At 41.9% G+C, this 13,919-nt stretch overlaps 1 protein-coding gene across 2 annotated transcripts in view; it reads left to right on the top strand.

Moving 5' to 3' along the window:
* Positions 1–13,608, top strand: part of SLC2A9 (solute carrier family 2 member 9) — a 220,024-nt gene extending 206,416 nt beyond the window's left edge. For both annotated transcript variants that reach the window (XM_075260760.1, XM_075260767.1), the window contains exon 13: positions 12,019–13,608. In XM_075260760.1, coding sequence (XP_075116861.1) covers positions 12,019–12,291 — 273 coding nt within the window. In that variant the 3' untranslated portion in view covers positions 12,292–13,608. The remainder of the gene's footprint in view (positions 1–12,018) is intronic.
* The last annotated feature ends 311 nt before the right edge of the window (positions 13,609–13,919 follow it).

Below are 13,919 nucleotides of genomic sequence, written 5' to 3'. Positions count from 1 at the left end.
GTTTGTGAGTTTGTGGGTTTGTGAGTTTGTGTGTTTGGATGTTTGGATGTTTGTTCCTCAATCACGGAAAAACCGCTCCACCGATTTGGCTGAAAGTTTCCACAAACATAGGGTACTTTTCGTCACAATAGCACACATACGTTTGTGCCAGGACCCCCACAAAACCCAAAACTCACACCACCATCTCTGCAATCTCACACACTTTGGACCATAGCAAGTCACAAAATTCATATTGCCCTCTGCAGCCTCGCCCCTAACCCCACACAATCACATATACATATACTTTACCACTTTGCCCCTCACCTTAACGATACTCCAGGAGGCTCTCTTTAACGCTCCGGAGCAGCCATGTTTGCCGACCCCCACCGCTCTGACAATCCGCGACACCGCCCACCCATGTCAATACCCCTAGGCGGTCTAATAAACGCAAAAAAAAAGTTTAAAAAAAGTAATAAAAAATATAAAAAAAATAAATAAAAAGGATTAAAAATTCAAATCATCCCCCTTTCCCTAGAACACATATAAAAGTAGTTAAAAACTGTGAAACACATACATGTTAGGTATCCCCACGTCTGAAATCGCCCGCTCTACAAAGCTATACAAATATTTTTCCTGTTCGGTAAACGCCGTAGCGGGAAAAATGGTCAAAAGTGCCAAACCGCCATTTTTTCACTGTTTTGATTCTGATAAAAATTTGAATAAAAAGTGATCAAAGCAATAACATTTCCCGAAAATGGTAGAACTACAAAGTACACCCAGTCCCGCAAAAAAAGACGCCCTATACATCCCCGTACACGCACGTATAAAAAAGTTACGGCTGTCGGAATATGGCGACTTTTCAAAAAATAATTTTTTAACACAGTTTTGGATTTTTTTTGAGGGGTCAAAATGTAAATAAAACCATATAAATTTGGTATCCCCGGAATCGTAACGAAACACAGAATACAGGGGACATGTCATTTTGGTTGCACAGTGAACGCCGTAAAACCAAAGCCCGTAAGAAAGTCGCAGAAATGCATTTTTTCTTCAAATCCACCCCATTCTGAATTTTTTCCCTGCTTCCCAGTACATTATATACAATAAATAATGGTGGCATCATGAAGAAAAATTTGTCCCAGGAAAAATTAAGACCTCTTATGGCTCTGGGAGCGGAGAAATAAAAAAGTTATGGGGTTTAGAAGGAGGGGAGTCAAAAATGAAAATCAAAAAATGCCATCGGCGGGAAAGGGTTAACTTCAAATACTTCTGTCCCAAAGTCACTATGTAAAGTTTCTCACAACACCGTATAGCAGCTCAAATACAAATTACCTTCAACACAAAAGTCTCACGTATTCTCTGAATTATAGCAAAAACAAGATACAAAGTTACATTTCATATCCCATACCTGATACACAGTACGAAAACCTTACCCATGCCTGTATATACCCACTGCTACAATCACCGCAGACGAAGTCGCGGGTACCAGATAGTAAGTTATATAAATCTGAGAATAAGGGCAAATCCTTTCTAGGTTTGTTAGTGGGCTTGTACCTTATTTATGAAGCAGTCAGTGTTGGTACCTTAGACCCTACAGAGAATATGATTCAATGAACATATCCTTGGGCGCTGAGCTTATGACAGCAATGGATGTTATTGGATGAGATTAAATGGTCTCAAGCTTTATAGGCGCTCTCCTTTTTGGGTACTGTCTCAAAAAGAGATACTGAATAATGCCATCTGTGTGTTTTGTTGTTGTGGCCAGGTTTGGCAGTGGTATGTGGTATAGTCTGAGGTCTGACTATAATCAGATTTTTTTTTTTTTTTTTGCCTGCTTGTTATTTGTCATTGAAAATCCATAGCATGATACTCGTACATCTTCTCATCATATTTCAGTCAAATCGGTGACTTTCTAACCTGCGTGTCCTCTCTCTAACAATTCTACATTACAGTATGAATGGCAGTTTTTGCCTTGTGGACAGACTTTCAAGCCGCTTCCCCAATGTCATTATATTTCCTAGTAGTTGTTCATTTCACAGTGGATCTTTCAGCTTTTGGTCTATCTGAGGGGTAAATTAAGAGACCTTCTTGGGAATAAGCTTTGAGCTTCAAACCTACCGTACTCTCGTTATAGTTCCTAATGCAATTTACCTTCCAACCTGCCATCATAGTAACTAAACAAGGAGCATTAAAATGCAGAAATAGCACTACCTACTTCTATTGTATTCTATGCTTATGTATGCGGACTGATATTACAGCTGTAGTGTATATTATCTACATCAGGGGTGCCCAATACGTCAATCGCGATCTACCAGTCGATCGCAAAGGACGTATGGGTCGATCGCTGAATGCAGCCAGGGATCACCGGTGTCTGCTTGTTCACAGCGCAGGTTGAAAGTCATCTCCGGACACTGGCAGGCAGGGCAGTCAGGGCTGCGGTGGTCCCAGCCTGCCAGTGTCCGGAGATAACTCTCAGCCTGCGCTGTGAACAAGCAGCACCCGGCTGCTCCCTCCATCCCTAAGAGCGGGGAGGGTGTCATCCCCCAGAGATGCTGCTGCCCGGCCTGCAAGTGTCCAGAGTGCTTGTTCACAGCACAGGCTGAGAGATGACTCTCAGCCTGCGCTGTGAACAAGCAGACACCAGGATCCCTGGGCAGCCGCCTTGCTTCCGTGTTGTGGGCATTCTGTGGCTTCCCATCATACTGAGCAAGGGCCGTTACTAGGCAACCACAGAATGCCGCTGCCTCCTGCTCTCACGCTCCGCCCCACCCCGGCCCCGCCTGCCCCCGCCCACAGGCCCTGCCCACAAGAAGTGAGTAGTAGATCTTTGGACTTGGTCATGTTATAAAGTAGCTCATATGCTGAAAAAGTGTGAGCACCTCTGATGTACATCATCAGGCTTGTCCCATTAGGAAAATGCTTATCAACATACCCTTTACAAGGCATATAGCATCTCTTCAAGAATACAATACACAATTCATGTAGCTTCAAATAGCTGAAATATTCAGTTCTGCTACAAGCAATGACTAGTTTTAACAAGTAACTTTGTATCAAGCAGGAGCAGTCAAGGGATGGCTGTTTTCCCAATAAATTTGGGTGTCAGAGGTGGGATTACCACCTATCTGAGATTTATAGTATGGCACAATCTGTGGATATCTGAGATGGAAAACTCCATTATAAACCTGGTTACTTTTACCTTTATTACATACCCCACACATTACTTTAAGTCATACATTTTTGCTCATGTACAGCAAAGCAGGGGTTACTCAACTACCTTTAGTAAAGGTCTGTTGACCAGGATCCACGATCAAGTAAGGGTCTCAGCTTAACAGGTCCATTATTTATAGTATTTTTACATGTCCTGCTATAAGACACACCCCAGGTTTAGACGAAAAAAAATAGTAAAAAATATTTCATGTTAATTTAACCTTACATAATGGTCAAATGCTGTAGAAGGATCAATATGACAAACTAGTAAGGCGTTGTAATATAATCCATATAAAGGTTAAGGGGGCCACACGGTGGCTCAGTGGTTAGCACTGCAGCTTTGCAGTGCTGGAGTCCTGTTGTTCAAATCCCACCAAGGGTATAAAACCATCTGCAAGGAGTTTGTACGTTCTCCCCGTGTTTGCGTGGATTTCCATCCCATATTCCAAAGACATACTGATAGGGAACAATGTGCATTGTGAGCTCTATGTGGGGCTCACAATCTACATTTAAAAAAAAAAAAATCCATATAAAGGTTGTAAATAGGGCCCGGTACACCCTTAAAATGATAAACAAGCATCAATCTTCTAAACACAACACATCTCTGAATGACCTCATATACCAATATACTGTATTACTGTTGCCCAGAGAGCTATTTATTTCTCCAAGAATTCATCCTCCTTTCTGACATATAGCTTAAATTGGATGTTCTATATGATGTTATTTATAACCTTTTTGTAAAATTGGCATAAATATGAGAAAAACGATCTGGTGCGCAACGCTTCTCCCCGCACCTACAGATGAAGTGTTGCCCAGTCCGCCCTAGTGTTGTTATTATACAGCGACACTTGCTTATTTATGATGATTCATTTTTTATTATATATTTTTCTACACATGAGAAGTCAGTAAAGTGAAAATCATTCTAGTATTCCCCGTGAGGGCTCCGTAGAAGGTGCGGGTCATTTCTATATTTTCACCATGTTCTGATGATACTGTACTATATAACTGATTTACTGTACTTTCTAAAGCCGACATTGTAGGGCAGATTTATTAATAGTGTCTAAGTTTTAGACAGTGCAAGCTTATACCATACAGTTCTATGCTGCACCAGGTTTATCACAGTGTCTAACACTGTTTGATAAATCTGACGTTCTAGTGTAACAGTTTGAGAAGAGGAGATAGAAGCACTTTCTTCTGATTTCTTCTTTCTCCTGACCTAAAATCTGGTGCTTTATATAAATTTAACTCATCCTGCAAAAAACAACCCCCAACATGACCATGTTGACAGGAAACCAAAAAAAAGTAATGGCTTTCGAAATGTGGAGATGGAAATGTGTCCTGAATTTCATAAGACTGTGTCCTTGACAGGTTAAGTTTTATTTACAGGAAACCTCCTTTCACACGGAGTAACGTGCCGCATGACCTGGCACGTATACGCCGTGTGAGATTTTGAGCGCTGTATATGCTCCCATTGATTTCAATGGAAGTTAGTCTCGTATACACCGCATTATTTTGCAACGTATACGATCCAGGCTCCCATTGAAATCAATGGGAGCGTATACGGCGCTCAAAATCTCACACGGCGTATACGTGCCAGGTCAAGCGGCACGTTACTCCGTGTGAATGCACCTTAGGGCTAAGACCCCATGTAGCATTTGTGGTGGGGAAAAAAATAAATACAAAATAAAGTGAGAGAAAAAATTCCCTCTAATCTCATCCATATCCTTAACTATAACACATCATGATTAGTACAAACCGTTGTTTTTTTTTTTATGCAAATTTCCAGTAAAGTTCCAAAGCCCTAGTAGCAGATATTCTGTAAATACAATTAAATAGACCATAACCGGGGTAAATCATTAAAGTCTAAGTGTCAGTCTGTCTGCACTTTCACAAATGAGATGTGAATCATGTTCCGTTTTTCTGTTGACAGCTCATAAGCCATTACACTGGGAGTTGTCTCCTCTTCTCCCCTCAGCCAGAGATACAGTAATTACCCAGTACATAAGTATGTAATAAATCAGGACAAGTAATAAGGGCTCTTGTACATGTAGTCATTACTATTTACCAAGTGCACAGATTTGACCCTTGTGCCCTATAGAGCTATTTATTGAATTCGCTTTTTTTCTACATTTTATTACTACGCACTTTTAACTCTTTTTTTATAAGAAAACAGGAGATAACAAGGTATCAGGCATCTAGCTCATGTGGTAAAAGGTCTAACAATTCCTATAGACGCCATTTATTTACTTATATATCATGTTTGTAAAAGTACGTAGATTTTATAACTTACGTAAAGAGAACCGACAGTGACGTGGAAAGGGAAAAAAATGGAAAAGGAATAAAAAACAAAGGAGAGATTGGCGAATCTCATGAGATAATAATAATAATAATAATAATAAATTTTATTTATGTAGCGCCAACATATTCCGCAGCGCTGTACAATTTGTAGGGTTAATGAATATTCATGGGTATGGCAGTGGTATTATTACACTCTGGGGTCTCCTTCACAGCGTCTGGTGCTCCTTTGGGGTCTTTTTCTGGTCTCTTGTGACTTCCTGGCTGATGTCATGTACCCATGGAACGGTTGAGGCCTGTGATTGGGCCTCAGCAGTCAAATGTGGCGTGCCGATGTTATGAAGGTTAAACACTAATGTCTGCGGTAACCAGTGAAATTAACCAGGAGGTTGGAAGACCATCAGAGAGGACCCTGAAGGAGCCCAAGAGAGGTGAAGCAAGGCGAGGATAAGTGTTCATTATGTTTCTGCACCTCCACTTATTGTACTTTGGGGTTTCAAAAGACCCTACAGTATAAAAGTGATTTGTTGGTGAAAAACTCCAAAAAGTTTTGAGTCGAGTCTGAAACGTTTGGAAAATTTGGGAGAAATACTTCTTAATACAAACTGGAAGGAAGAAAAATGACAGCAAAGGCTTAGAGGTGCATGAGCTTTATACTGTACTTCAATATACCTCCAGTTTTTATACAGACTCAACAGAAAAATGGTGGCATGCACAATCATAAGCCGTATGTAAGGAGCTATTTTCTAGAAGCATTGCTTTATATACTGTATGTAAAACAGCCTGTACATAGAGACTGGGAGTCTCCATATTAGGGAGCTGTGAGGCCTCTATGCATTGTCATATAGGTGCACTGGTCTGCAATGTGCATGGGTCCTGAGGGGATGGAAAAGAGGGCATAGGAAATTAGGAGAGGAAATCTGAGGGAAGAGGGTACAAGAGAAGCGGTAGGGACAAAGAAGGAAATGGTAGAGGAAATGAGCGTGCCCCAGAGAGTGTGTGTGATAAGACAATGATATGGGAGCAGTAGTAGGCCCCATCCGACAGCTGGCCTTCTGAGCCAGAATCCAGGATAACCCGGAGACCATCCTGCTAGCACAGTACTGTGTGTATTAAGCAGTCAGGAGGTTAGTTAAGTCTTTAGCCGCTGTGACTACCTCTTTTACTACAGATCCCAGCCTCATGGCTTCCCCCAACAGGTGACTAGAACAGTCAGAGGAAATGCCAATTCTATTGTACAGCATGTAGCCAGAAATGAGAGGAACGGAGTGGAATAGATTGGGAAAGAGGTAAAGTGAATACAGTGGAAGGGAGAAGAAAAGAGGGCAAGGGACTAGCAGGGAAGAGGGGGGAGGAGATGTAAGACATAGGATCTATTAAATAAATGTACATGTGTAATGGGAAAGAATAAAGGAAAAGGGAAGATACATATCAAATAAGGACAAGAAGGGATGGAATGGTGGACAGGGAAGAGGAGAAGGGCAGATAAAGACAATTTATATAAAACTACAATGCAACAAAATGACCATTTACAACCCTATGTAAATCATAAGATGAAATAAATAAAACATGTGTGTGACTATGTGCTGTAGTGGGGGCGGTATGGGATATGACAAGACTTATTGATGGTGCTACTCTAATGTTTGTCATGCTTGGGGTGATACAAATGACTTGTTTGTAATATCCTATTGACTTTCACACATTGAACCGCCTGGCAACCTTCATAATCCATCAGTAGATTTTTACTACATATTTATTCACTGTTTATTCTCTTCCTATAATGCCAGATACGGTGTGTTCACCTAGTACGTGTTTATTGTGGACAGTTTCCTCTCTTCAGTATTCCTTTTGTGGAATGACCATCTACATTCTATCGGCTTTAAAGGGATTCTATCATTAGAATTCCGTTTTAAGCTAAATCCACGCTGGAATAGCTTTAAGAAAGGCTATACTTCCCCTACCTTTAGATGTCTTCTCCATGCCACCGTTCCTTAGATATCCCGGTTTTCATCCATATGCTAATTAGTTTTCTTGCAGCACTGCGGGCGTCCCCTGTGCTGAGAAAAAACTCTCCAGCACTGCCTTCTTCTGTTCGGCGTCTCTGCCTCTTCTTTCTTGTTCGGCCACAGGAAAAGGGCCGACTGTGCCCACTGCGCATGTCCGTCAGCCATTTTTCTGTGGACTTTCTCGTTTCACCACTGGAAAATGGTGACAAACATGCGTTGTTGGTACCTATTGAAGAAGACGTGATGGGACAAGGAAGAAGAATCAGAGGAGACGAACAAGAAGAAGGCGGTGCTGGATAGTTTTCTAGCAGCACTGGGGATGGCCCCAGTGCTATTTGAGCGCAGTGGCCCACCCCCAGTGCTGCTTGAAAACGAATTAGCATATTGACAAAAACCAGGGTAAGGAGCAGCACCGCAGAGAAGACATCTAAAGGTAGGGGAAGAATTGCCTTTCTTAAGGTTATTCTGACGTGGGTTTAGTTTAAAATGGGATTCTAATGATTCTAATTCCCTTTAAAACGTGCACCCTCCCAATGTCACTCTTGGACAGCTCCATTGAATGTTGGTTATTTCTATAATATTATTTGTACACTGTATGATCGTATTATTTGATCACTGTATTGTCCAGCATGATGGTACTGTCCACCATCTACCAAAGGCCTGCATTGGAGATGTTAGATATATACTGGGAATGTTTGTAGCCAACACCTTGTAATGGAATCCTTTAGGGTAAGTGACACAAAGAGACAAAGTGCCATGAAAAGCATCTCTGTGGTTATATTATTGATAATATTATATTATTACATTCACATATCACCCATGACCCGGATACTACCACATATACTTATTAATCAGCCAATGAGGATATTAAATCTATGGAATTGGCCTAATAGACTTGATCATACACTCATAGCACTCAGAGGAGTAGTGGGGGTTGTAGTAGTATAAAAACTGGAACCATACCCTAAGCTATTCATACAGGACATGAGTAGAGCAGGTCGTCTCATCCAATGGACAGAATAGATAGAATGAATGGTGCAGAAGTTTTTAGTTTTTCCTTTTATTTTGTCTCATAAGGGGTTCCATCTGCAAAAACTTACGAATGTTTAGTACTACAATATCTAGTCCTGTGTTTGCTTAGAGGGATATTAGCTCTCTACCTACGATGTGCTGTTTATAATACTAGTGTCTTCTAATGAAGTAGATGTCCCAAGTTCATCCCCTACCCCTGCCCTTCTTGTATCTAGGATCCTTGAAAGCATCAATTTGCCCCTTAGCAATAATGCTGTCCCATTGGTCCTGAATTAAAATAGGGTTGTCCAGGATTTTTTTTTTATTTAAAGTGTATCCATACATATCTGATCATGGGGAGGTAACTGATGGCCCCCATACAGATCAGCTTTATTGGCAGTGCGTCTAGTGACTAGGTGCCATTACTGCAGCTTAGCTCCCATTGACTTCACCACGATTCAGGAAAAGGAGCCAACTGCGTCTGTCCTTGTCCTGTTTAAAGTATGGGCATCAGAAGTAGGTCCATAAAGCTGCCCCAGACTGATCAGATATTTATAGCCTATACTAGACAACCAATTAGGTATTTATGGCATGGACAATGATTCTCGATAACCCCTTTAAAGTACAACTTTCACAAACATTTTTATTCTCTGGCCTACTAGAAAGGTACTTGATATTGAAATGGTAGCTTACCGTAAGTAGTCTTCTTGCTGGTGGCTGTATGTGTGAGATCTCCAGTTCCTTCCAATCCTCAGCCATGTCACATGACCGGCAATAAGACTCTCCAATTGACACAGTGTCTTATGCCTGGACAAGAAGTCAGTTTCTCTATTCATTCCTATGAGAGCCTTGATGTGAATGCCATAGAAATAAATAGAGAAACTGACTTTCTGTCCACACATAGCAAAGAAAAACTGACTTCCTGTCCACAGATAACAAAGAAAAATTGACTTCCTGTCCACACATAAGACACTGTGGCAGGTGGAGAGTCAGAGTATTGGTCACATGACACAGCTGAAGACCAGAAGGAAGTGGTAAACTCACAAATACAGCCACTACCTAAAAACTCAGCATATCTGGAACTAACAAGGTAACAATTTTCTGTGCATGTTCTTTGATGTTGACCTTTTCTGAGGAGGAGGACTGACTTCATGACACGAAATCTATACAATACACATTAGTGAAAGGTTTGTCTCCGAAATGATTGCAACATTTAGAATCCAAATACTTCTATTATGTGTCATTGCATGCCATAGCTCAGAGAGTACACTTTGAGCCCTCGGCAATAAACATGGATGTCCTTCCATAACCTCCCGGTATCACTTGTGACCCTATGAACAAGTACAATTTATTAGATAGTTTTGTTTTGCAGAGAAATGTTTGCAGAGCTCCTTCAGGCGCTGTCATATTAATTATTGTCTGGAGATCCTGTGCTAATGACCTCCGTGATTACTTCATGGTTTCTGATCTTTATGGAGAAGACTATTATTTTGGATTGTTGGGTCAAACTGATCCTTATTCTTTGCTTACTAGTGCTATTGTTATTGTTCACATTTTAGGTGTATAGTAAAAAACAACCGCTGATAGAGATTTGCGAACCAGTTTGGATTCAACTGCTTTGTACCTGAATTTTCAAAAATTTTTCGGGGGTTCACCCTAACCAGAAGTTGTCGGCGTTCATCGCTCTCACTCATAAATCACTGTTATACTAGTAGAGGTGCAGAAATATGAACTCGCCCCTCGCTTCTGCTGGACATTGTTGTGGAGTCCTAAACTCCCTCAAGTTCCTCTTCTGACTTCTTCAAGCCAACTGGGTGACATTGTGTGCTGAAGCCTGTCATTGGACCTCCTGGGGTTGCTGACATCATAACTCTTGCGTCAAAGCATTATGACATCGATGACCTCTGAAGCCCCATCACAGGTCCCCCGAGATGCATGATGTCACCCAGGGTCACAGACATACAGCCTAGTGTCATTGCTGGGTGGTAAGAAACGTCCCTTCTGACAATACAAAGCTGTTGAGTACTCTGGGGGGGGGGGTCCTTACTGCCCTGGGATGATGCTGAACAGCAGGGGCATTCACACAGAGTAAGGGCCCCTTCACACGGCTGATACGCTGGCTGCTTTAGAACGTGTAAACGTTCCGTAGCAGAGGCGTCTAAAGCAGTTCCCATTGTTTTCTATGGGAGCCGGCATACGTGCGCTCCCCATAGAAATGAATGGAAAAAGCAGCCCATTCATTTCTATGGCAAGCGCGCGTCTGCCGGCTCCCATAGAAAACAATGCGATCTGCTTTAGACGCCGCTGCTACGGAACGTTTACACGTTCTAAAGCAGCCAGCGTATCAGCCGTGTGAAGGGGCCCTAACGCTGTGCTGATTCTGGCACAATATCTCGCGGCAGAATCAGCGCTGATAAAAAGACTCCCATTGACTTCAAATGAACACATTGAAATCATGTGAATCCCCCCTAAGCCCTTCTGACACTGAAGAGATATTGGTACCGAGATCTCTGGCACATATCAGGAAAGCGTACAGTGTGCTGTCAGATTTCTAGCAGTATATAATAGGACAAAGAAAAAAGAGGACCTGAAAAAAGAGGACATATGTCCTCTTTCAGGGAGTTGCATCATTGCAGACGACATCTTTGGCTCCCAGAACCCAACCATCAGCCAGACAGTTCACCTACAGCTGCCCTCAGCTCATACTGGTGGGTCCTCTATGATGTCCATATGGAGAGGGTACAAACCTCATAGTGAATTTACAACCATTTTCAGCATGCTATACATCACCGTTATAGAGCCTGGAATCTGTAAGCTCAGGTTCCTGATACTGAGAACTGCTTTTTGGCTCTGTTGCAATTTCTATCATTCCAAAAAGAGGTTGGGGGGGGGGGGGAGTTTTTTGTGACTAGGGGGTCTTTTACACTCAATTGTAAAAATCATTTAAAGTTTATTTGCAGACGACCTTCTACACGTGTCAGCCTATTACTGATCTGGTAGGACATTGCTCTGAGAGTCTCATAAGAATTATTGCACCAATCTGATCAATAAAATCAAGGTTGGTATTTAGCTTGCTTAGTTTGTTCAATACCATTGCTGGCGGCTACAAGCAGAATAAATAGCTTCCTCAGAGACTGGATGACGGAAATCCACCATTTAATGTTCGAGCTATAAAACACATAATTTTATCAATGTAGATGTTACACTCCAAAGAAAGCAATATTGTGCCGCATTGGACGCCACCAAAATACTGGAATATTTAAAGGATGTTCACTATCATGAACCAACCTACTAAAAATATTAGGATAGGTTTTTTTACATTGTGCGGCCTCAGACTTAGCTAGATATTATTTATATATATTTCCTTTGGACACCTCCTTTAAAAATTGCCCTTGTCTGCATAAAGTTTCACGTTCCCTTCCAATAGTCTAAACAAGGGAGGGGACCCACTACTAGATCAACAGCTACCACCAAGTGATTTTGGCGTACCCAGTTTTTTAACCTCTCTCCTTTGTTTTAATAGGAAGGCTTGGGCAACTACTGTTTCCTGGTATTTGCAGCGATCTGTGTGGCAGGCGGCCTCTACCTCTTCTTTGTATTACCAGAGACAAAAAACAAGACGTTCAATGAAATCGACCAAGCATTTGCAAAGATTAATAAAACTTCTCAGTCTGTGAAGGAACTTGAGAAGTATCCACCTGAAGAGAAGACGGTGGGGCAGCTGGAGCAGAATGACTTTAACCCACCTGGTAGTGACCACAACAACCTGCCGATGGAACAGCTGGATCAGGCATAACATGTGGAGCGGCTACATAAAAGAGGGGTCACAACGCCAATCATCCGAACCAAGTCCGAATGATGGTTGGAAGAGTGGCGGAGAGGAACACTGGCGCCCATTTACTAATGCTGTCTAACTAAAATCCTGTTTAATTTCAAGTAGACAGTCCTAAAAGTTTATTAAAGACCCTTTTCTGCTAAGCCATGCCCCAAAATACATAATAAATGTGGTGCACAGAATCTGCAAATTAATCTGAGACATTTATGGCCAATCCCTCCTAGGATATTCTCATAGGATAGCTAAAGTCTCATACACTGTCTACCAATGAATATTTGGACACCCAGTAAAGTTCGGTGAGGTGGAATTATGGTCTGGGGGTGTTTCTCCTGGTATGGACTGAGACCCTTGGTTCCAGTGCATGGTAAACTAAACGCTGACGCCTATTGCACTATTTTAGATAAGTGTGCTTCCTACATTATGGCGGTTCTATGGGTCAGACCAGTGCTACTTCCAGGATGACAACGCTAGCTGTCATGTAGCGAGGTCTACCATGGCTTGGTACAGTGACAATCAGGTTAACCGACTGGACTGGTCTGCCCAGAGCCCAGACTGGAACCCTATCGAGCACCTCTGGGACGAGTTGGATGGCCGAACTAAGGGGTGCAGCAGCCGACCAAAATCAGTGAAAGAACTTATCTGTCTTCTCCAAGCCAAATGGAATAAAATACCATTAGCCGTCATATAAGAACTTGTGGAAAGCCCCGGAGGGCTGAGGCTGTAATTGCCGTTCGTACCGCTCAGACCACAGGTGTCCAAATACTTATTGGTAGACAGTGTAGAAATGAATGGAGAGAGTCAGACATACTACCTATTCTCCACTCACTGCAGCCACAAAACAAGGGGTTTATGACCCTGTTCTCAGGATAGGTGTGAGTCATAGAGGTTGGATCGACGTCTATAGGGCATATATGACATATCCTGTGAATAATCCACAAATCTCCCAAATTTTTACACCAGACAGCTTAGTAGATCTTCTCCAATGTATAGCGGCTGTGTAAAGCTTTACAGTTACTGTATGTGACACTGCCTTATATTGCATTATTTCAATGCACTTTTTGCTATGTTCATGTAATGTATTAGACATACTGTATCAGTGTTGGACTGGAGTTCCTTGGGACCACCAGATAAAATAATTCTGTATTCCCAACCTTCAGCAACCCCTAGAAAACAGACCATAGTACACCATAAATTTGGGTTTCTTCTGCTGCCCCAATTTTGTATCATTGAGGCCCACTAGATGATCCTCTGATACCCTGATGGGCCAGCCCTACACTGTGCAGTATGAACTATATTACAAAAGTCTTTGTTTCTGGTAAACAAGGGCAAATAAATAAAAAAATATTCTCTTTATAAATTGTCTGTTTGTGATTTTCTGTATATATGTCATAATGTTCTAATCCCTATAACTAAAGTAGGCAGACATGTTAGATAAGTGTGGAATGAATCTCCGATTTCAGCGAGACCAGCCAACAATCTAATGTGTATGAGGGTATCCCTGACCAGCCAACAATCTAATGTGTATGAGGGTATCCCTGACCAGCCAACAATCTAATGTGTATGAGGGTATCCATGACCAGCCAACAATC

The sequence above is a fragment of the Leptodactylus fuscus genome, chromosome 1, assembly GCF_031893055.1.
Source record: "Leptodactylus fuscus isolate aLepFus1 chromosome 1, aLepFus1.hap2, whole genome shotgun sequence".
Lineage (NCBI taxonomy): Eukaryota > Metazoa > Chordata > Amphibia > Anura > Leptodactylidae > Leptodactylus > Leptodactylus fuscus.
Note: the sequence above shows the minus strand (reverse complement) of the source record. Positions and strands in the feature narration are given on the sequence as shown.